The 20,739-nt window shown below is 43.2% G+C and overlaps 1 protein-coding gene across 5 annotated transcripts in view; it reads left to right on the top strand.

The window, feature by feature from the left end:
- DYNC1I1 (dynein cytoplasmic 1 intermediate chain 1) overlaps window positions 1–20,739 on the top strand; it is a 181,743-nt gene that overhangs the window by 140,501 nt on the left and 20,503 nt on the right. For all 5 annotated transcript variants that reach the window (XM_068404650.1, XM_068404648.1, XM_068404651.1 and 2 more), the window contains 2 exons: window positions 13,669–13,809; window positions 20,131–20,256. In XM_068404650.1, the coding sequence (XP_068260751.1) occupies window positions 13,669–13,809; window positions 20,131–20,256 (267 nt within the window). The remainder of the gene's footprint in view (window positions 1–13,668; window positions 13,810–20,130; window positions 20,257–20,739) is intronic.

Below are 20,739 nucleotides of genomic sequence, written 5' to 3'. Positions count from 1 at the left end.
GCTTGAGGTTCAATATGGCCACAAGGGTCTCATCCATCTGCAGCTTAAATGAAATTATATTAATGGATAATAAGGCCTGTTTTTCATTTTAAACTCCTGGGATTTTAGAAGTTAGCAGTAACACTAACACAGCATATTTTGGGCACAAACACATTGCAGTTAGCAGTACACAGTTACCCTTGTGGAAGAATGCAGTGCCAAAATGATTAGGTCAGATTCTGTTCAATACAGTCAATTTTCAAAGAACCAAACCATTTAAATTTCTAATATCTATCAAGCTGTGGCTCATCTGGCAAGAGGGGCTTCCTGAGAAAGCTGTTTGACCAAGCTGATGTGAGCTGTGACGTGTGTGTGACACACCACAGCACCACTCAGAGCTGGAAGCCGCATTGCTGTATTGGATCATTTGCAGGAGCAGGTTTGAGCAGCAGCACCCCAGGCTGCTGCACTGCTAGGCACTGCCCTGTGAAGACATCCTCTGAGACACTAGACAAGTTCTTGAACTGTGATTAAAGTTTTCTTTTTCTTCCAGTTTGACTCCGGCAGAAGTTTCTTTCCGTACTGTCTGGATAATTCTATTGGCTGGAGCTATTACATATTTAGGGCTCTCTTTGTTCAGTTCCCATAGTCAGGGCCCAGTCAATCAGTGGGCTTTGAATAAACCCGTAAGCATGGTTGATTCTTTGAAAAAAATAGTAGATTGATATGAAGCATTGAGTGCTACTGCTGGTTTTATGAGAGTTTACTCAGAATTGTTTTATTCCTTTGTTTCTTATTTGTAAATTTAATCTCTCTATCAGCATCCAATGCCATATTGCTTTCCTGCTTCTACCAGTGTTGCCTACTTAATCCTGTGCACATTATCCTCTTTGGTCATGAAATTCAATTCCTTTCTGTTTCACAGGTTCAGAGTCAATGTCCAATTGTAAAGTGAACCATAAAAGCTCTGTGTTTATATTGTCTATTAATGTTGTGTAGCACCCTGGGGTGCTTACAAGAAAGGCACTTTCATAGCAGGCATTTGACTGATGGATTGAAAACACCATCTCCCTTAAAAACTCTGGCTTGATGTTTTATAATGTTTTTGTGGTTAACACACTTTCAATCCAAAGGCAGTTCAACCAGATGACTGAGAATAAGGTTTTCACTAACAGAAGAATGAAGGTTTTGTAGGTAACACTAATACAGGGTTCACGTTATCACCCATCACATTAGCCAATAATTAGATCCCTGGATGAATAGTAAGCAACCAGGAGCAACAAGAAAAGAAGAGGAATTTACAAAATAGTCACTTGATAGCCAGGGCATTACCTGGTCCCTGATGAAGTCAATAGGGCTTTCAACTTGAATTCATGCTACACCATGTGAGCAAGTCTTGGATGCAGAGCTGTCAAAGCGAAGTCCTGATGTGAAGTGTCTGTGGAGCTCTGCCCTTAATTAGGTATCATCTGTACAATGCTTTGAAGAGGTAAAGTGCTAAGTGGAAGTGCTAAGTGTTGTTAATTAATTAAGCACTAATCCTCATGAACGAATAGCATGAGGTTAAATGATGAAATGTAAGTATTGTTATTATTACAGCAATTGCTGTTTGGAGTGTAAATTTTCAGATATTGTGTCAAGGGACAGGAGCTAGCTTGGAATTGTTAAAGTGTAGCAAAACATAAGCTAATTTCAGCTAAAGCCTAGAAGACGGCTTGTTTGCTGCTGAGGGAGTTAATAAAGGTCTGGATAGAGAGCTGGATTTTGTTAGGTCTTTCATCCTTCACATCTCCTTTATCTCTTATCCTTCCTTTGAGAGGAGGTGCTAATAACTGTTTTTCTCCTCTTGCATCTATGCCTAAGTCATGCTCAGATGGGCAGTTGACTAGAAGAGAGACTGGAATAACTGTAACAGCATTGGTGTATCCCCATCCATGTTTATCTCCCTCTTTGCCTGATGTTTAAGTAATGGTGGTGAGTACCATAATCAGAAGGAGGGAGAGAGGTGAGCAGACTGGTAGTAGGTCCACCACATAACCATTAGCAAGGACTAATTGAGCCAGAGGACCTGTGTGCCTTCAGTGATAGATTACATATTTTTGTGTCCATGCTCAGTTTTGCCTTACTAGCACGTACATCAATGGTAGCTCCTTCCTAGTCCCTCTCGTTTGTCTTCTCTTTCTTATGCTCTTCACATGCTGCTCTTCTTTTTGGTGTCCTGTGTTGTTCCAGTCTGCAGTCTGTTGTGCTTTTTGAGAAACCACATTTTAAACAGCAAAAATTCACATGCCTGTGCTATGTGCCTTCACGTACATTTCTGTACCTTCAATATCTTATGCCCATTGATTTGCTGATTGTCTTGGTATGACCTAGTCCTCCTGACTTTTGGAGTAAATTATTTTACCTTGCACTTTCATACTTCCCTATCGGCATATAACTTTGAACTACACTGGTTTTAATTTGGTCTAGAGGTTGAACACCATCTCCTCAGAGGTCAAGCTGAAGCCTATCGCTAGAACAATGCAATGAAGCATGTGGTGGCGGTGGTGGTATTGCTAAAGATAGGTACCTCTACCCCCCCCCAATGCCCCTCCCCAAAAACCTGGCTGATAGGATCTGATAGGATCCACCTGATAGACCAAACTTACTGTGATGGAAAATGGTGTAGCAAAATGAATCAGAGCATTACATGATTGTGTGGATTACTCACCAAGAAAACAATGCACTCACAAATGGGCAATTTTTAAAGTTTACTAAAATAACAGGGTCAGGTCATCACTTTTTTTTAAGATTAAGAACTTATTATTTTTTACATTACAGATACAATGTATCAAGGTATCTGATTGCTGGCACAGATTTTTTTCTAGTATAATTTCAATCACATTAAGTGAGTGAGTGAGAGCCTCTTGTGTTATAGATAGCATTGCCTGAAGTTAAAGATCCAAATGTAGTCAAACATGTAGTCATGATAAAAGGACAGTAAACTTAGCGAACTATCACAACAACTTGGTGAATTCTCCCTCATGAAAATTATTTTAACTGTAATTGGGAATGCTGGAGTCACTGATTTTATTAGTGAAGTCCCACAGCAGGTGATGAGAGTGGATCACAGATCAGAGACGCTGGTGTTAGTGGTTAATGGTATATAGCATTCCCCTGCTGTATGGAAGATGTTCCTATTCCAGTGAATATGCAGTTATTTATGAAGAGTGTAGGAGCTCCACTAGAGTATCCTGTAAGCCAGTGGTTTGGGCACCAAGCCACGCTGCACAGGTCTGCCTAAGCAGGGCTGGAATGTGTCTTCCCTAAGGGGAGGAAGTGCTGTGATGATCTTGCCATTTTGCTCTGAGCTGTATCTTGTGCCTGTGAACAACTCTGGTTTCACTGAAAGTAGGATCTTCTCAGAGTAAAGCTTTGATTTTAATGTGCTGACGCTTCCTGATGAAAACCAGTTTTGTCCACTTGGGGCCAGCCCTGCTTCTCCAGTTTGTAACAGGATCAGACTGGTCTCCGACAGTGAAATGGACTGGTGAAATGCAGGGGTTACTCATGTACCTTATCTTGCATGCACTTAAGTGTAGATGAGAGCTGGACTTAGTTGGAAAGTAACACTGCTTTCAGTCTTGAACCTGTTCATTCTCAATGTTATTTTCTAAGCTTTCCTAAATCCTTTGGGCCATATTCAGTCTTCTCACATTAGCACATGAGGCATTTTAGATGAATCTTACTGCATATGAAGTTGGATCCTCCTGGATCCTTTATTATTTAGGGCTTTCATACTTTGGTTTCTTATGCAGTCACTGGAAAGAAGTAATTGCAATGCATACATCAGACATGTCTTGGAGGTACCACCGTTACTTCCCACCACTGACATACAGGAGCCCAAGTCTGGCAGATAATCAGCTGTTGTAGCTTTTGATGGCTTTCTTGCATCTGGACAGCCTTAGGTTGTATCTAAGCAGGCAGATGTGGCAGCACTTCTGAGCTCCTGGGTCTGTCTTCTTATTCTGGCTCCTGCAAAACCACAACCAGGAAGGAATAAGCCTCTTTATCCCATGCCACACACACACAGCTGTACCTTGATTCAGCAGCCAGAAAAGCTAAGATGATAGAAGCAGAAGAAAGCCAGGGTGTGCTCTGACCAGATTCTAAATCAAACTATAGGGGTGTCAGGACCTCTGGCTTTCTGCACCTACCACCCCACTGAATCTGGACACAATCTGCATCTGTCTCTAGTGGCATGGTGGGTGATCTCAAAAGGGCCTGGAGAGTTTAGAGAGGCATAAGAAATAACATCAAGAAAAAAAAAAGGAGAAGAAACAATGTACTGTGAAGGAGACCAAAACCCTAGTCTATTTTGGGAGTAGGTGGACTGAATACAGACCGTTCTCCCTATTTTCTTATCTCTGAGGAATCCTTTATTAATCCCTCCCTCTCATTGATTTTGGTGGGGCTCATCTAGCTCAGGGGATGATTTAACCCCTCTTATTTTGGATACCTGGCTAGAACAGTCCCCCCCACTGCTGCATCACAACACAGAGCTCCCTCTTGACTCTGCTTATAAGGCAGTCACCTTCCTTTGACAACACTGCATTTCTAGTGCAGGCTTTTCTCTTTGATAAAAGCAATTAAAATGATTAATCTGATTAATCACAGTCCAAATGCTAATTTTATCTGATTATAGGAAAAGACAAAGAGTGATAAAACAGCGTGCTGAATTTCATGGAAACAGTCTCTCTGTGGTGTGAGTTCAGAATTTTGAGTTTTGTCCAAAAACAAGGCAATGAATGAATTTGCTTCAGAGCTCACTTTCTGTCAAAAGGCCAAGCTGACTTGGGGAAGAGGGTGGAGTTGCCTGTTCAGACAGGATTTTTTTAGTTTTTGCCCTTTACCTCTGGAGCCAGAGGTCTGGCTCTCATCCAGCTGTACAAAAAAGAAGATTATGGTATTTTCTAGGTAATTTTAAAGAGCAAAACCAAAGTGAAGTCAGGTGGCTTGAAATCAGCCCCAACTTCTTCTTCACATGAAATGTTTCTCATGATTTTGGTTTTCAGTGTAGCCATATTTGAAAAGTGATAGGAAAATATTCTTCAGCTGGCCAGCATACTCATTTACTCACGCGAACCATGCTGCTTCTTTGTGAAACACTTCGTGAAGAATGGCATACACACACATAAAAATAAAACAGTCATCTAAAATACTGAGGCTGTTCTGAAAAACTCAGTGGGCTAAACTCTGTTTCAGAAAACCCTAACATAAATCCAGCTGTATCCAGTGAAAGCTTTATTTGCATATGGAAAGCAGAATTGGATTTCAGGAGCTCATATAATCTGCACAAAACAAAGTCGTGATTCCTTTTTCCCCTGAAATCAAAATGCAAACCTCCCACTGACTGTTCAGTTGCTGAATTACGCTGGAGGATTGGGCTCGCACGTAATAGTGAAACATTTCAGGAACATTATCAATATATAAAGTACACGACTTCTTCCCTAACGGAAATTTTCTCCCACCTGCTTCATGCAGCCGTCCTTTCTCTGCTATGTGAGAGACTTTTGTTACCAGTTAAAAAAAAAGGAACTGTATTCAAAATCCTACAAGATGGAGTTCTCTTCAATAATAATTAGGCTCAAAATCATTGCTTGCTGACCCATGAAAGCTTTGCAGGCATCCTGGTGGCAGCAGCTACAAATATGGATCTTGACTGTTCAGCAGACGGAGCTGTAACATCAGGCTGTGTTAGCCATCCTGCAGTGTTGCCCATGCTCCTGCCTGCGCTTCCTGGCAGCTGGAACTGCAGCAGCAGAGTCGCTTGAAAGCCTGGTAATTCGCCGAGTCCACATGCAGTGCTGGGCTGGGTACCCTGTGATGAAGAAGCATTTTCCATTAGAAAGAAAAATTGAATTTTCAGGGGCCTCATACTGAATGTTCCTGTCAGAGTCACAGGGGTGGGAAACAACCCCCTGAAACCGCAGCTACATTATCCCGCTCCCCTCTTCACCTCGCAATTTGAGCTAAACTACCTCTCTTTAACAACTTGAGGCCCAAAGCAGGGAGACCTGTCCCATTGACTCCAACAGGAGTAGGCTCAGGACGTGTGTGCCACGGCCTCTCCTGCATGACGGGAGAGCACTAGCACAGTGATCCAGCTTCTCCCAAAGCATCCCACTCGCTCTCCAGCTCTGCTTCCTGATCCCACCTATGAGAGATATAAACAGGGAGTGACAACTGGAGGTAGAAGACCAAATCTGCCCTTCTTCAGTGTTCCACTCTGTGTTCAGTGTTTCCTCTGACCAGGATTTGGCGATTCTTCCATCAGTCTAGCAAAACCATACCTGGCTTGTATTTCTCAGTAAGTCCCCCAAGTGCTTCTCTGTAACAAATCCAGGAATATAGTAATATAAAGGCAGGAGTATGAGCTACAGAAACTATGAATCAGTGTGTTAGGCAGGGACAATAAGACCTTTTATAGTGTTTTGAGCTTCTTAAAAGAAGAAATTGAGTCATCTTTACAAGCAGGTAGAAATTCCAAAAGAAAACGGTAATATTTCTAAAGAAATCTCATGACTGAAATGCATAGTAAGTAGGATAGGAAGAAGTGCTGGCTTGCTTAAAGCATGTTTTAAATAAAAGGTGAAAAACTTGATTAACATTTAGCGATGAAGTCAGCAGTCTGAGGAAATACAAAACAAATGGCAAATACCTGTACAGGCTTCTCCACTGTTGCCATCCACACTGCATCCCGCTTGATGTGGGCGAGCGGAGCAGAAGGTATTAAACCTCAAGCAGTGGAAACCTGTAGGCACAACTCTCGCTGTTGTGGAGTAAGAGGGGCTCCAGACTGGGAATAAAACTGGATGATATAAAACACAGAAACAAGCATACACCAGCCTGCCCAGTAGGAACTGGGGAGAAAAGTGAGCTGGGGAACACCGTCTTCCCTGGTGTCTCACTATCACCCAGTCTGCATATTAGCTTCATCATAAAATCTTTGTTAAGCCTGTTTTGTAGAGTTTCAAGGCCTTACATACCTTTTGATGTTTGTAAAGTTCATCCATGGCTAGCAGATATCTTCTCACTAATTGATTTAAATTTACATTAGACATCAATACACATATCAAACTCAGTGAAAATAGTTCCTCAGCTAATATGCAGTGGTGAAGAGGAATGCCATACTTTCTGCTTTTTTCTTCAGAAAATAAAAAGGTCTTTTTCCATTGAGTAAGTGGAAAGGCAGGGTAGAAGAGAGCTGGAAGACCAAAGCCAACAACTGAAGTCTAGCAGCACAGCCTGAAGGTGTCACATCTCTGCAGAGGACTTAAAACAGTTAAGGAGCATTAACCAAATAAGCAGTTTACCTGTCAGTATACCTTCCGGACTATCTCCACAGACCCCGAAAGTGTTGCTGTCTGACTTTCTGATGGTCCTGAAAGTCAGGTGATGTCTGACTTCCCAAGTTCTTTTATTTTTTTTTCTCATGCCACACTATTAGACATTAAGATCGGTTCTCATTAAAACTGCCTGTGCCAATCATCAAACCTTTTTTCCTTTGCTTCCTTCATCTACACTCACCCGTGACACTTTGACTTTGAAGAAACCACAAAAACGTAATCATCATGTTATCTCCAGACTTGGTCTGCTCTCATAGCCCCTTTCCTTTTGGTCTCACTCTTGTCCCCTCCTCCATCTATAATAATTCCCACATGTTTATGCAAAAATATTGGACTTTCTTTTATTATTGGCAATTAAGAGAGGCAATAGTTTCAGCATCTCTGCGAGAACAATCATTTCTAAAAGTGAACAGTTTTCTGCCTTTACTCTCTGCAACTTTTAGGATGCCAAAAAAACATCAGTGTAGTAACACTACAGTAGTTAAATAAAACAGAGCTGTGAATAGTGTAGGGATCATTTCCACACTCATTTCTTCCCCCCTGTTGCTACTGAATCTAAAAATGAAGCCTGTTCCCTTGCCCAAAAATGCAGTTTAGACTTGATTCAGTGACCTAATAATCATCTGACAGTGAGATGACACAACATGTACATAGGTCATAGCCCAGTGAAATGTCCATTGAGCCCTAGAGGCTCATCTGTGATTCAGCACTGAATCTGACTGCCGGAAGGCATTTAAAGACAGGTAAAGGAGCTATTACTCATGTAACTCAATTTAAGGCATCTCAGTTAGCCAGTGGCATTGGGTGGCTAAAGCTGAAGAGCATAAACGCGCCCCTTCTGCTTTCCCATTGCCATCCTTGAACGTCTGGCTAGTCCTGGAAAAGGTGGAGCAGACTGCAAGTTATGAGTTGTATAGTATTGGGGTCTGTGGGATAATGATACCCTTTGGAGAGAATGCAGACAGGCTTTGCTGAGCCATCAGGGATGTACCTGTAACTAGCACCTCTGATTTATGGCATCTCGTAACAGTTCCTGGGATTGCTGTAGCTTTTAAAAGCTAGCATGATCTGAAGTAAGTCAAGTCCCACAAGTATAATACCAAAGCAGGAGCTATTGGCTTATCCTGAATTATGACAAATATTAGAAAACAGATTTGGGAGAAACATGGCAGTCCAGAATTGGCAAAATTCCCATGGAGATCACTCAGTCTGAATAAAAACCAGGGCCTCTTTGACTCCATACAAATGGAGAATATGAAGGCTTACAAGAGAAGTAGAGCCTTATACACAGCAGAGGACTTACTCCCCACCACAAGAGGTATGCACAAGTAACCCCAAACAGCTAACATTTGGTGACCCAGGAAGGAGGCTGTTGAAGGAGGAAAGGTCAAAACCAGGGTAAAGCTGATGTGAGGAGCATTTGCCTCAAAATTCCCAGCAGCTTTTAGTTTTCGCTTATACTGTCTGCATCTTTTGGATTGGCCTGGCTAACTGGCAGGGTCAGAAAAGAAAAAATGAGCCTGGATTCAGCAAAGCAGTAAGATGTCTCTCTCAAGGTGGAGAAGACTGGGCCTAGCAGCTAGGGTCTATAAAACAGTGAAAGAGCTCAGATCCTAACCTGAGTGGAAGTCCCACAAGCTGTGCCCCATCCCAGTTTCTTTTGCATCCCTCTGGTCAGTGTGACACCGTAACGCTTCCTTTAAATAAAGACAGCAGAGTTTCACTTCCCTGTGTGTTATCTATGCCAGAAGAGATGTCAACCTTTGACACCATTTTGTGTGTTCTTTTTGGTTTTTAATGAATAAAAGCTATTTATGCAATATTTGGGCCCATAGGGGCCAAATTCATAGAATCATAAAATGGTTTGGGTTGGAAGGGGCCTTATAGATCATCTAGTTCCACTCCCCTATTCCCTGGTTTGTTCAAGGGGCAGACACAAGAGCAGCCACTCTGCTCAGGACTGCTCTGGCTTTGCTCTTTCCAAGTGCCTGAGAGCCGGAGCTTGAGCCTAAACAAACACATCAGCTTGTTCGGAAAGTTTCTATGCCAAGGCCTAATGAATCTGTCATATTTGCTGCACACCTAGAAAAAATAAAATTAGCCTGAATCAACTTACAATACCGCACAACACTTAAGGGCTGTTGTTAATACAGTGTGAGCCAGAAATACGGGCTTGGCTTACTGTCTTTAGAAAGGAAGACAATGGAGTAGAAAGGAAGAAGGGGAGACAAGAGAGTATGTGGTGTCACCATACATCTGTATTGCTGAAGGTACAGTCTAGGGAAGTACCTTTAGGTGGAGCTGACACCCACAGAAATTGTGCCAACGTGTAAAACGCTCCTTTCATGAAACGGGCAAAGGCAATAGCTTTTTCCATGGCTTTTCAGAAGTCAGATGCTAGTTAAAACCTGTGGATATGTATACATTCCTTTATATGGATAATTAGCTGCTTTATGTGTGGCGCCTCCTGGATTAAAGAAAATTCTTCTATGCAAATAAGAAATGGAATAGACTGGTCAAATTCATATGTGGAAAAAAAGACCTCTATTATATAAATATGTAGTTTTTATTTAGGTGACTTCTTATTTCATAGACAAGTGCTAATTCCTAGACAGCTCCCATGTATTTAAAATGTTCACTCCACATTGTTCTTTTAAAAAATGCCCGTATACAAACACTGAGGATCAACAACAGATTTTGACGACATGCTTAAATAAATGAGACAAAACCACGTGTCTTGGAATTGGCTTTTTTCGCTTTTTCCACTAAATGCTCAAATCCTTCCCTGTTGAAATCAATGGCATAACTTCACCTATTCAGTAGGGCCGCATTTTCACTCCAAACTCTCTTTTACAGTAATAAGTAGATTTGGCCCAAGTTTGTCTGAAGATACTGCTTTAAACTATTTCTTGTGCTCTATTGAATAACAGAGTGGGTTGATATTTAAGAATGAAAGCTCATCAAGTTTAGATTTCAGTTGTTTTATAATAATATCCATATGTTAGTTATAGATTGTGTAAGTCTGAAGTTTTGGTAATTTAAAACTGCTTTAAAGTGACCTTTCCATGGTTCCACATTTCAACATTTTCTAAAAGTGGTCGGTATCGGTCCTTACTCATAAATCCTTACATTAAAAGAATCTGCAGGCCTGGGCCCTTAGTTAACAGGCTTACAGTAAGGAAGTCCTGCAACCATTTATATATACACTTAACCTTACAAATCGAATCTTTACAGTAAAATCAACATAACTGCTCTCAGTGGGCAAAATCAGACCAGGATGAAATGTCAGCTTTTGAAAGGTCACTCGCTCTTACTGTTGAAGACAGGATGCTAAGCAAGAGGGAACTCCAGCCTGACCTGGTGCAGTTATGTTCTCCAGTTAAATGGTGTAAGACCACAAGACGTAGTATGGGAAATACTTCTTTTCCCACTGGAGGCTATTCAGGCTGGGAAGGCAGAGATACTAGGGCCACTATGAAGGCTGTAGCTCAGCTCCACTACCACTGCCTGGTGGTGCCATACGATTTCTCCCTGTTTTCCCAACCACACCGCAGCTGATCTTGCCTTTTGCTTGGGCTGCTCATGTGGCTGCAATTTCTTATTTCCTTACAGTGCTCCACTCCCTATTCATTTCCATTCATTCATGTGTCATTCCTTGCATGTTTGAGATCTTTCTCAAAAGCCGTATTATTCCTGTTGTCCAGATTTTCCCTCTGACTTCCTCTCTGACTGAATATTTCCACTGTTATGGCAAGCTCAATACACACTACGTATCTGCTGTGCTTTTCACCTCAAATAGCAGCACTCTGAAAGTGTTTTTATTTTGCTAACAAGGAAACTGAGGCACATCAGCTAAAGCTATTTGCCAGAGACTGTACAGCATGTGAACAGCAAGATATGATTAGAACCACATCTCCTGAACTTTCCTTCTAATGCTTTGGTCTTTAGGCATGAATTGGAAAATAAACCAGCAGAACTAAAAAGAGCATAAAAATGTCACACTCAAGATCAAAACCAGTTTTGATATGTTGACAAAAAGGAAATGCTGACTGAAATCTGCCCTGGATTGATTGATTGATATCTTAATAGTCCTCTTTCTTCTGTGAAATTTTCTTACTTCTCCCATGACATTAAATGTTAAAGTGCTATATGTGCAGTGCATTTCCCATGAATGAGAAAAATACCAGGCAACTAGCAGTTGACCAGATTTCCTTTCCCTTCAGTACACTATTGTGTTCAATGCCCATTTTTCCAGCATTTAGACGGTTGATGTATGTGAACCTAAATTAGATGTTTTCAGTGAAAATACACAATACAGCAGATAGATAGACACCATGGATCCTTATGGGCAACTCTAAATACTATTTCCCAGCTCACAGCTGTAAGGATTCACTTTGAAATTTCCTATGAAATACCTCTGCCTCTTCAAAAGCTTAGTCTTCATTTGGCCCTCAACCCTGCAAATGCTTTAGCACAGGCATGTAAGTAATTCCATTAGCATGTGTAAGTTACTCCGCTGGTACTGATAATGCACTAAGCAGATACATATGTGTTTGGAGAACAAGACCTTGTTCAGGTAAGAAAATATTCTTGTATTTTTTTTCCTTTTCTTTTGCAAAACTCCAGCTTTGGAAAAGAAATAAAAATGTTGTATAAATTTGAGGTAATAAGCTCAAGCTCTAATTTCGTTTTATTGTCACACAAATGTTTGCTATTCTTAGGAAATGCACAAAAAACATCAGGCTAGTTATGAAAATCTGGGACCTGATCTTGTAATCATTCAAGGTGTCTTTCATTAATGCAAGTATAGGAAAAACTGGCCTATAGAACCTGATCCCTTTGTGTCTTCAGTATTTTTTTCAAAGGACAAAGACATGTAAAAAAATCTGGATGCATTTTATAGTTTTTTTGTGGTACCTGTGACGAACAGAAACATTTCTGAATTATTTACAATACTGTAGTGGAATAACAACACGTCCTGTGAATACTCACAAACACAAACGCACAGAGATTCGCGTGCACGCAGCCCCCCGCCCGCGTGCTGAGCCCCGACATCCCGCGAAGCACCGCGTAGTGCGGGAGGGCCGAAACCAAAACTGGCAAGGACCCAGCTGTAAGCAGAGATTAAACCGACTGCTTTATTGTTCGGAATTAATAGTACAGAAAAGAAAAGCGATATAATAATCGCCATCAGTCGCTCCACTTTTCGGCAAAATAACGCACCCGGTATTGTTTCCTTTGTGAAACAAACGAGAGTGCATTTTAGAGGGACCCGACCGAGGTGATATCCTATAGACATAACTTGGACATTTGCACCGATGTGGTACTTAATTCCTCGCAGAAGCCTCCGTAAGACGCCGGGCGGGGGCTGCGCCCCTCCCCGTGCCCGCCGTGCCCCGCTCGCCGGGGAGGCGGCGGAGCCACCGCAGGCAGCTGGCGGGGGAGGGAGGGAGAACCTCAGAGAAGCCCCGTTGTTTAGATTTCTGTCACAAACCATGAGAATACTTAATTTCTTTCATCTCTGGAGCTTTTATTATCATTCAAATTTCATTTTCCATTAATTGATCGGGGATTAGCGAAGCCATTATGCAAAAATTAGACAAGCCAGATGCGATGAATAATTCATGACGGACAATTACACGTTATTCCTGGTGTACTTCCTAACTTCTCTCCGACTTCCCGCCTGCTGGAGATGACAGCCTCGGCTCCCGGCCGGGCCGGGCACGGCAGTCGGCACGGCGCCCCGGCAGCGCCGCGGGGCCGCCGCAGGGCGAGGGCCGGCGGCGGCGGGAGGCCGGGCCCTGAGGCGGCACGCGGCGCCGGGGGCTGTGCGGGCGCTCGCCCCGCCCGCCGCTAGGTGGCAGGCGCCGCCCGCGGTGCGCGGAGGGCCGCGGAGGGCGCCGCGCGGCTCCCCGCTGATCTCACGATCCTTATCGGGGGCGACTGCAAGCGCGGTTGGCTCGGGCGGACGCGGCGGTGCCTGCCTGCCTCGGCACCCCCCCGCCGCCGGGGTGCCGGCCGGGAGCGGGGGGTGCCGGCCGGGAGCGGGAGAGGCCGCGGGCGCTCCCCCCCTCCCCCCCCCCGTCACGCGCGCATCCCACACCCCTCACGCCGGGCATCTCATTTATCCCACCGGACAGTTGTTGCCCCATTAAAGCGCAGTCCCACCCTTCGCGAGGACCTTTCATCTGGGGAAGTTTTATGACACTTTGTAAATGTGCAAAGTTTTTAATTAGACTCGCCAGACAGCCCCAGGCAGCACTAGCGCCACGAAGTCTTCATGCTTCTCTCTGCTTTACAGCACAACAAGCCGCTCTACTCCTTTGAAGACAATGCCGACTATGTCTACGATGTCATGTGGTCGCCAGTGCATCCCGCGCTCTTCGCCTGCGTGGACGGGATGGGGCGCCTGGATCTGTGGAACCTGAATAACGACACCGAGGTGAGGCAGCGCGGCGGCCCGACGGCGGCGGGCGGTGGGAAGGCGAGGGCGGGCTGGCGGCGAGGCGCCGGGCGAGACCTTAACCCTGTGAGGGCCGGCGGCGCGGCCGAGCACCCCCTCGCCCCCCCCCCGACCCCTCCGCCGGGGGTCTGCGGGGGCGCCGGGCTGCCTCAGGGCGCGGGAGCCCGGCGTCGGCCGCCACCCGCGCCCTGGGGCGCGGCGGGGAGGGCAGGTCCCGCTGCCGGGGGCGCCTGACCGCCCCCTTCACCCGCCCGCCTTCCCTCCCGCCTCCCTCCCTCCCCCGCGGCGGGGCCGCTGCTCTCGGGTACCTGTCAGGGGTGGGGAGGGCCGACTCCGGCACCTCCGGCAGAAAGCCAACACAAATACACAGCCGCGGTGCCGACTCGGGAAGGAGTCACCTTCCCCCCTCTGTTACTTTAAGGTGCAGTTTTAAACCGCGCCCGTTTCGTAGGTTTTTATTTCCCCCCGTTTCTGGCACCGCGCTTCAGCCGGGCGCTTCAGCCGCCGCGTTTTCGCTGCCTCCCCTCGCTCAGGCGGTCACACCTCAGCAGCCCGGCCGCAGCCACCGCGGGCCTGCCTGCGCTCCCGCCTGGGCCGAGGCGCCGGGCAGCCCTTCGCCAGCCGCCCGCCGTCGGGAGGTGCCTCGTGTTTGGATGGGAGACTTCATTTTCCTTCGTGTTTATCCTCTGCTCGAAATCCTCTGGAGGAGATTTCAACTTGCAGGCCCCGTACCGGTGCTTCCAGTGTGCCCCTGCGTCTGCCCTCGCCTCCAGCCTTTCTGAGCCGCTGGCAGCTCCCCTTGAGTGTTTTAAGCACAAGGCATCTCTCACATTATTTGTGATTTTATACCCTCACCTTTTCTTCTCTTTAAAATCTGCTGTGAAAACTTAAAGGCACAAATGCAAATGAAAAATAACAAATTTTCTTTCCATCGCTATTAACTAGCGGGGACCGTTGGGGAGGAAACGTCGCACCTTTGAATCTCACTGATGAGAAAGGGTTAATCAGAGAGCTTTTTGCAAAGGTTGAGAATGGTAAATACTGTGTTTTTAAAAAGTCATTTTCTAAATGTTCCGAACACCCCTTTTTCCTCCTGTTATTTCAGATTTTAAAAAATGCTCCAGACTTGCATTTATACTGTTTTTTTCTGGATTTGAGCTTCCCCTAAAAATGGTTTTGAGAAAACATGTCGCTTGAGGTCAGTCTTAGATGGCCAGCAATCAGTATTCAGCATGAGAGTAGAAATATTTTTCCACAACTGAAGTCTTGCCGATTTTTACTTAATGCCATGTAAAACTAAGAACAAACAGACTGTAAAAAAAAAAAAAGTCACGTATTAACTGACGGTTTATTTCAAAAAAAAAGAGAAAAAACAAAGAGCAAGCCGCAGTATTTCCCCCCGTACACCCTATTTTTTACATTTTTTTTTTTTTTTTTTTAAGATTAGGTTGGTCATTAATACACCTTTCACGTAAACATGCTATACATTTCAGACAGAGTAAAATACGGGCGCAGTTTATGGCTTCCAGTGAGTGGTGCTTGCCATAAATAAGCATGGACAGGTAAGAGGAACCAGCACCGGGTGCTGCATTGTCGAGGGGAGCAGTGAGGCCTTTTGAAGTGCTCTGAGCAGGAAGCAGTGCAGCCTTTTTAATTAGAGCACATACAGCTGGAGGATATACAAGAGGAGACTCCTCAGAATTTATTTTGGGAAGGGAGGGACATATCCTTCAGGTGTTCTCATTAATGCAGGCCTAAACATAGAGCATAAAACCCAGCATTTTAAGAAGAAAAAAAAATAACCCTTTCCCCCCAAATACCAGGGCTGAAATCCTGCTGTACTTGAAAGCAACTGATGTTTTGCCATTTAACTTAAGATACCATAATTTCTTTCCAAAAAATTAGTATGGACCGCTTGATCCCATTCCCATCAATAATAAGGCTGTACATAGAAAACTGCTGATACATTTTCAGTGTGTTTACATATAAATACATACGAACATCAGGGAAAAAAAATTAATTTCAAGCTCAATCCTGCTTTTCTTCTGCATGCAAGGCCACCCCTGATTTCACAAATTATTTCTGTTCTGAGAGGTCAAAATAAGCTCTCATGTAAGGATCAGACTGGAATTACTTCCATGGTATCCAAGCTTTGTATTTTTATGAGAATCAAATTTGGGTCTCTGGAGGCAGAAATACCATTTGGTTTCCTTACTGAGCACTGCTGAAACAAATTAAAAAAATCTCTATAAATGATAAACTAGCAGATTCTGAATACATGTGAGGTTTTGTTATGTGGGAGAACCAGCAAAAGTACTACTAAGTGAGAACTGTAAGCAGTTCTGTCAAACATCGTACCTGAAAGTGAAGTGATCGTTGTTTGCTTTTACCCTGTATCTGGTAGGTCATAATTAGTTCATAATTTTCAAGATTTCTGTACTTGATTACACCGCTTAAGTCTGCACTGCTATTTGCTAAGAAAAAGTTCTTGTCAACACTTTTGCCTTTGTAATAAGAAATCTTGAAACACCGATTTTTTTAGATCATTATTACTTTCAGATGTCAGATATGTGATGTGAAAGTATTTGTAAAGACAGTAGAAAATGACAGGTATATTAATGTTTTTAACTGCTAGCAACTAATAAAAATCTCTGTGTAATAACTAGATATGATTGTTATTAATGAGACCTGGTTTTATTTAGTTTGGGAAATAAGCCACATTATTATTTAGGTATTATTTTGTAAACCAATTAAGAAAATACCTGGTTTTAGTTACAATATGCTACCTTCAAATTTTTGAACTGTAACACAGTTTCCACTAGTGTTACTCTATTTATTAAAAATATTTCTTCTGAGAGCTAGATGCTTTCTGATCAAAATAACTAAAATCATTTGACTGTACCACCGATTTAATCAATCTAATTATTCTCAAAATCTCAGTGTAAAGTAACAAGAGCATTTGTGCGCTTCATGTTGAATTGTGGATACCAGAAATTGTTTTTGTAATAGCAATGAAAGTCATCATGTTTCATATTTGGTAAATGAATATAAAAAAACCTTAAAAAGCAAAAAATCCTTACCCACTCCTTCATTCTTTTGCAAACGGAATATTATTTTTATGGATCAGTATAGTGAGGTTTGCAGAAAGATAGTTTCAGGACACCAGATGCTGATTTCTTACCTGTGTGTCCGTACCATTTCTTCTTTTGATCAAGATTGGAGAAGATCTCTAGGTTATTGATGAGTCTTATTTATCTATGAACTGATATTAAACTGACTTACAGAATTGCTTATTTCTGCTGTGTTATATCCCATTCAAATGTTTGTTGGGTTTTTTTGTGCATGCCGTACCTTAGCTTTGAAAGTGTGAAGATGGTGTCTATTTCTAGAAACAGATGTATTTGCCAGCAGGTTTTGACACTACGTAACAATAAAAGTAGAAAAAGAAAAGGTATATTCTTATCATGCAGGTTTTTCTGGCTGCATCTTAATCTGTTACTTGTTAAAATCTCATTTCAAAATTGTTAAAAATCTGACAAGCACCAACTTCAGAGAATTTATAAAGTATTTAAAATGTGATTTTAAAAACATAATGCTACCATTATAAAATAAACTCTTATCTTTGAAATCTAAAATAGGTTAAATTACTCATGACTATCGCTATTGAGAGCAGATAAATCTATTTTAAGATACTATGGTTTGACTATATTTCTCTCTGTATCACTGCAGAAAAGGCTTTTTATGTAGATTTTTAAAGACTGTTTCATTATTGCTCTTTATTTTGTTTGATAGCTTTGTGAAATAGTAACAGGATTTTACAAAACTGTCGGATTTTGAAAAAAAGCACGGGTTGTGTCTTGTGTCTACGGCATGCATGCTGCTTATTTTTATGTGGAACACTGAAAGAATGCTGTATTAAGAAAAAACCCCAGCTCTAGAGTTATGTATTTCAGCCTTCTGAAAGATTTTGTGAAAATTCAGTGCCTTAAATATACGCTGTGTATATTCATATATGAAACAAATATCTTTGATCTACAGTTTTCCGAGAAACATAGCTGGTTAGTGCATTAGTCTTCTAAAATGTAGCATTTAGTTGTTGTTTGAAGAAACCTGTTTCCAAATGTTATGAAATTAATTTTGGCTGGAATTAAAATAGCTTTTTCTTTTTTTTTTAAGAAATCAGTGATCACAGGAGTAAAACTTGCTTGTTTTCTACTGTGACTTTATCATGGATCAGTGACCCCATGTCAGATTTGGGCCATTGACTCTCGCCCACTAAGCAGTAACAGACTCGGGAGGAGGAGTTGGAGCGTGCCAGGTTTTTTGGGTAATGCTGCCTTGGACAGGACCTAGGCCTTGCACAATGGGGAGATGAGTCCACTAGCTTATTTGCATTTGAATGACTTCCTAAAGGGGGGCGGAGGAGGGTATCTGCTTTCTGATTGCTCTCCAGCATTATTTCTACATCATTCTGCAAACAAAATCCTCTTGTGTTTCACATGTGGGGCTCAGGACGCTATCCATGAAGCCCTTTGTGGAGGTGAGGCTTTAGCTTGGCAGGCTCCTTGTGCTCGAGGTGCCACTTTGGTTTTGCAGCCTTGTGTCAGGGTTGGTGAGGAGGAGGAGGAGCGGGGAGTCTCCAGGGGGAGAGGGGAAAGGCAAGCAGCCCTGCTTCCCAGTCCCTGTCCTGCTGCTGGCATGGCTGCACATGCGCTGTGGCCATAACGAGAGTCTCAGGAAGTCTTCAAAGGTTCAGCTTCCTACCGTCACCCACCTTGTGTGACACAATGAAGGCGTTAGAGCTGAGGAGAAGGAGATTGGCATGGGAGCTATACAATGTGTGTTTTAAAATTATTTTTCTCCTGGATCTTTGGACCTATCTCACAACTACAATATAAAGCTACAGCCAGAGAACCTAGATGAAGTCAGCAAAATATTGTTTTTGTTTAATCTTGCCAGTTTGTCAGTGTTCAGACCGGGCTTTAATACCATCTTCAAGCTGCTTTCTTCCTGTTTCTGCTGCATTGTGCCAACAACAGGGACAGAAGGAGTACATGTCACTGCTCCAGAGGTAGCCTGGGCTCTGGTTCATGTCCAACTACCTCTTCTTGCCTGGACTGCTCTCCCATTCCATGTCCATTTATAGATCCCAGGACACCCCCTTGTCCCCATCTCACTGTGTGACCAAGACCTGTTTCCACAGATGGATCTAGTGGAGGAGCTGCTTTTGCAGCTATCCTATCCTGTTTGCCCTGACCTAAAAAGCATTAAAGCTAAAAAGCATTAAAGCTAAAAAGCCTTGTTTGGAAGACCGTCACGCCAAGCTACAGGCTCCTTGCTCAGGCAGGTTCTGCTATTAAAGGCAGCTGGGTGGAGCATTAGCAGACCTGCAGGTTACTGTCATTTGTCTTATGAGGTGACCTAAATCAACTGAGTGATCCACCTATCTGGGACAAACACCCACACAGTTCCGTCCTCCTGCAGCATCTTTCAATGCCCTCATTCCAGCGTAGATTACAAATATTTCTCCTAAGATCGTGTTCATTGCTTTATTCATCTCACGCGTTAACCAGAATCTTTACGTATTCCTGTGGATCACCTGTTAAGTTGGTGGACTTGGGGTGGGGAGGGCAGTTGGAAATTAGACAGCATCCAGGTGTATTTAAAGCAGAAGTAGTCTCCTGGGGATGTAAAAGAGAATTGTGGGAAGATATAGTGGGAGTTCCTAAATGTCAGCTCAGCTGTTCTCACTTCAGCTATGTCCTTGCTCTGAAGTGAATAGCTGAGGACTTTTCTGACATAATACCTAAGTTTTGACCTCTACATCTAGCCACAGAGGTGAGTATGGATTTAAAGGATCTGTCAGCATGAATACAAGGATGTGTCTGCTGACTGTCAGGTTAATTTGGCCCGAGTTAGAGGCCAGAAGCCAGGGCAGGACTGAAGCCAAGTCCTACCCTCAGTCGGTTCTTGGTTGTAAGTCAGTGACTTTTGAGAAGGAAGCAGATGTGGTTTCACATGTCTCTCTTGTTAAGGGGAAAAAGCTGTTTCATTTACTGCCCTTTACTGTGGAAAAGTCTTCCCTGCTCATTCCAAGCAATCTCTTACTCTTTCCTCTTTTTAGCACGTGGTCAAAGAAACAACCCTTTTTTTTTCTCCCCCTTGACAAGGGCTGTATGTTACTTCCAGCAATGCCAAGGGACTTGTGACTCACCCAGCTAAGCAGGACATTCAGACCTGACCCCCAGGTTCGCAGGCAGTGTGATTTTATTGTCCTTCCTGTTCCTGTTCTTTTGACAGGTTCCCACAGCCAGTGTCACCATAGAAGGAGCTTCTGCCCTCAACCGTGTCCGCTGGGCCCAGGCTGGGAAGGAGGTAGCGGTTGGTGATTCAGAAGGCCGCATATGGATCTATGATGTTGGAGAGGTATTATTATTGGTTTGGGTTTTTTTAAAGCTTGGCTCCTGGAGAATGCCACATCCAAGTTTGATAAAAGATCGTGTATCATAACACATGAGTAGGACACCTCCAAAGAATAAGCCAGATTTCTTTCAGTGGAGTCCCTGTTGATTTTGGGTTGCCAACAGTGTGTTAGTCATAAAGCTACTTTGCAAAAGAGTTAACTAGTTAAAGTCTCATGAGAGAAGTCTTTTTTGAAAGTTTTCAGTGTTTTTAAAACTTTATTTTTAATGGTTCTATGGGTACAGTTGGAAGAAGTTACAAAGGAACGTGAAGAGGAAAATAGAGGTGCAAAAAGCTGTGTTGTTCGGAGGTTGGTCCTGAAGGGTTCACATTTTGTACTCCAGTATCTCTTATTTCATGACTGGCTTAATGCTGTAGATTTTTCTCAGCATGACATGTACAGAACACATCTGTTCTTTTAGTACCGAATAATGCTGAACATGTCTG

Source organism: Nyctibius grandis, chromosome 7 (genome assembly GCF_013368605.1).
Source record: "Nyctibius grandis isolate bNycGra1 chromosome 7, bNycGra1.pri, whole genome shotgun sequence".
In the NCBI taxonomy this organism is placed as follows: domain Eukaryota; kingdom Metazoa; phylum Chordata; class Aves; order Nyctibiiformes; family Nyctibiidae; genus Nyctibius; species Nyctibius grandis.
The sequence above is the reverse complement of the archived record's forward strand: the minus strand, read 5'-3'. Positions and strand labels throughout refer to the sequence as shown.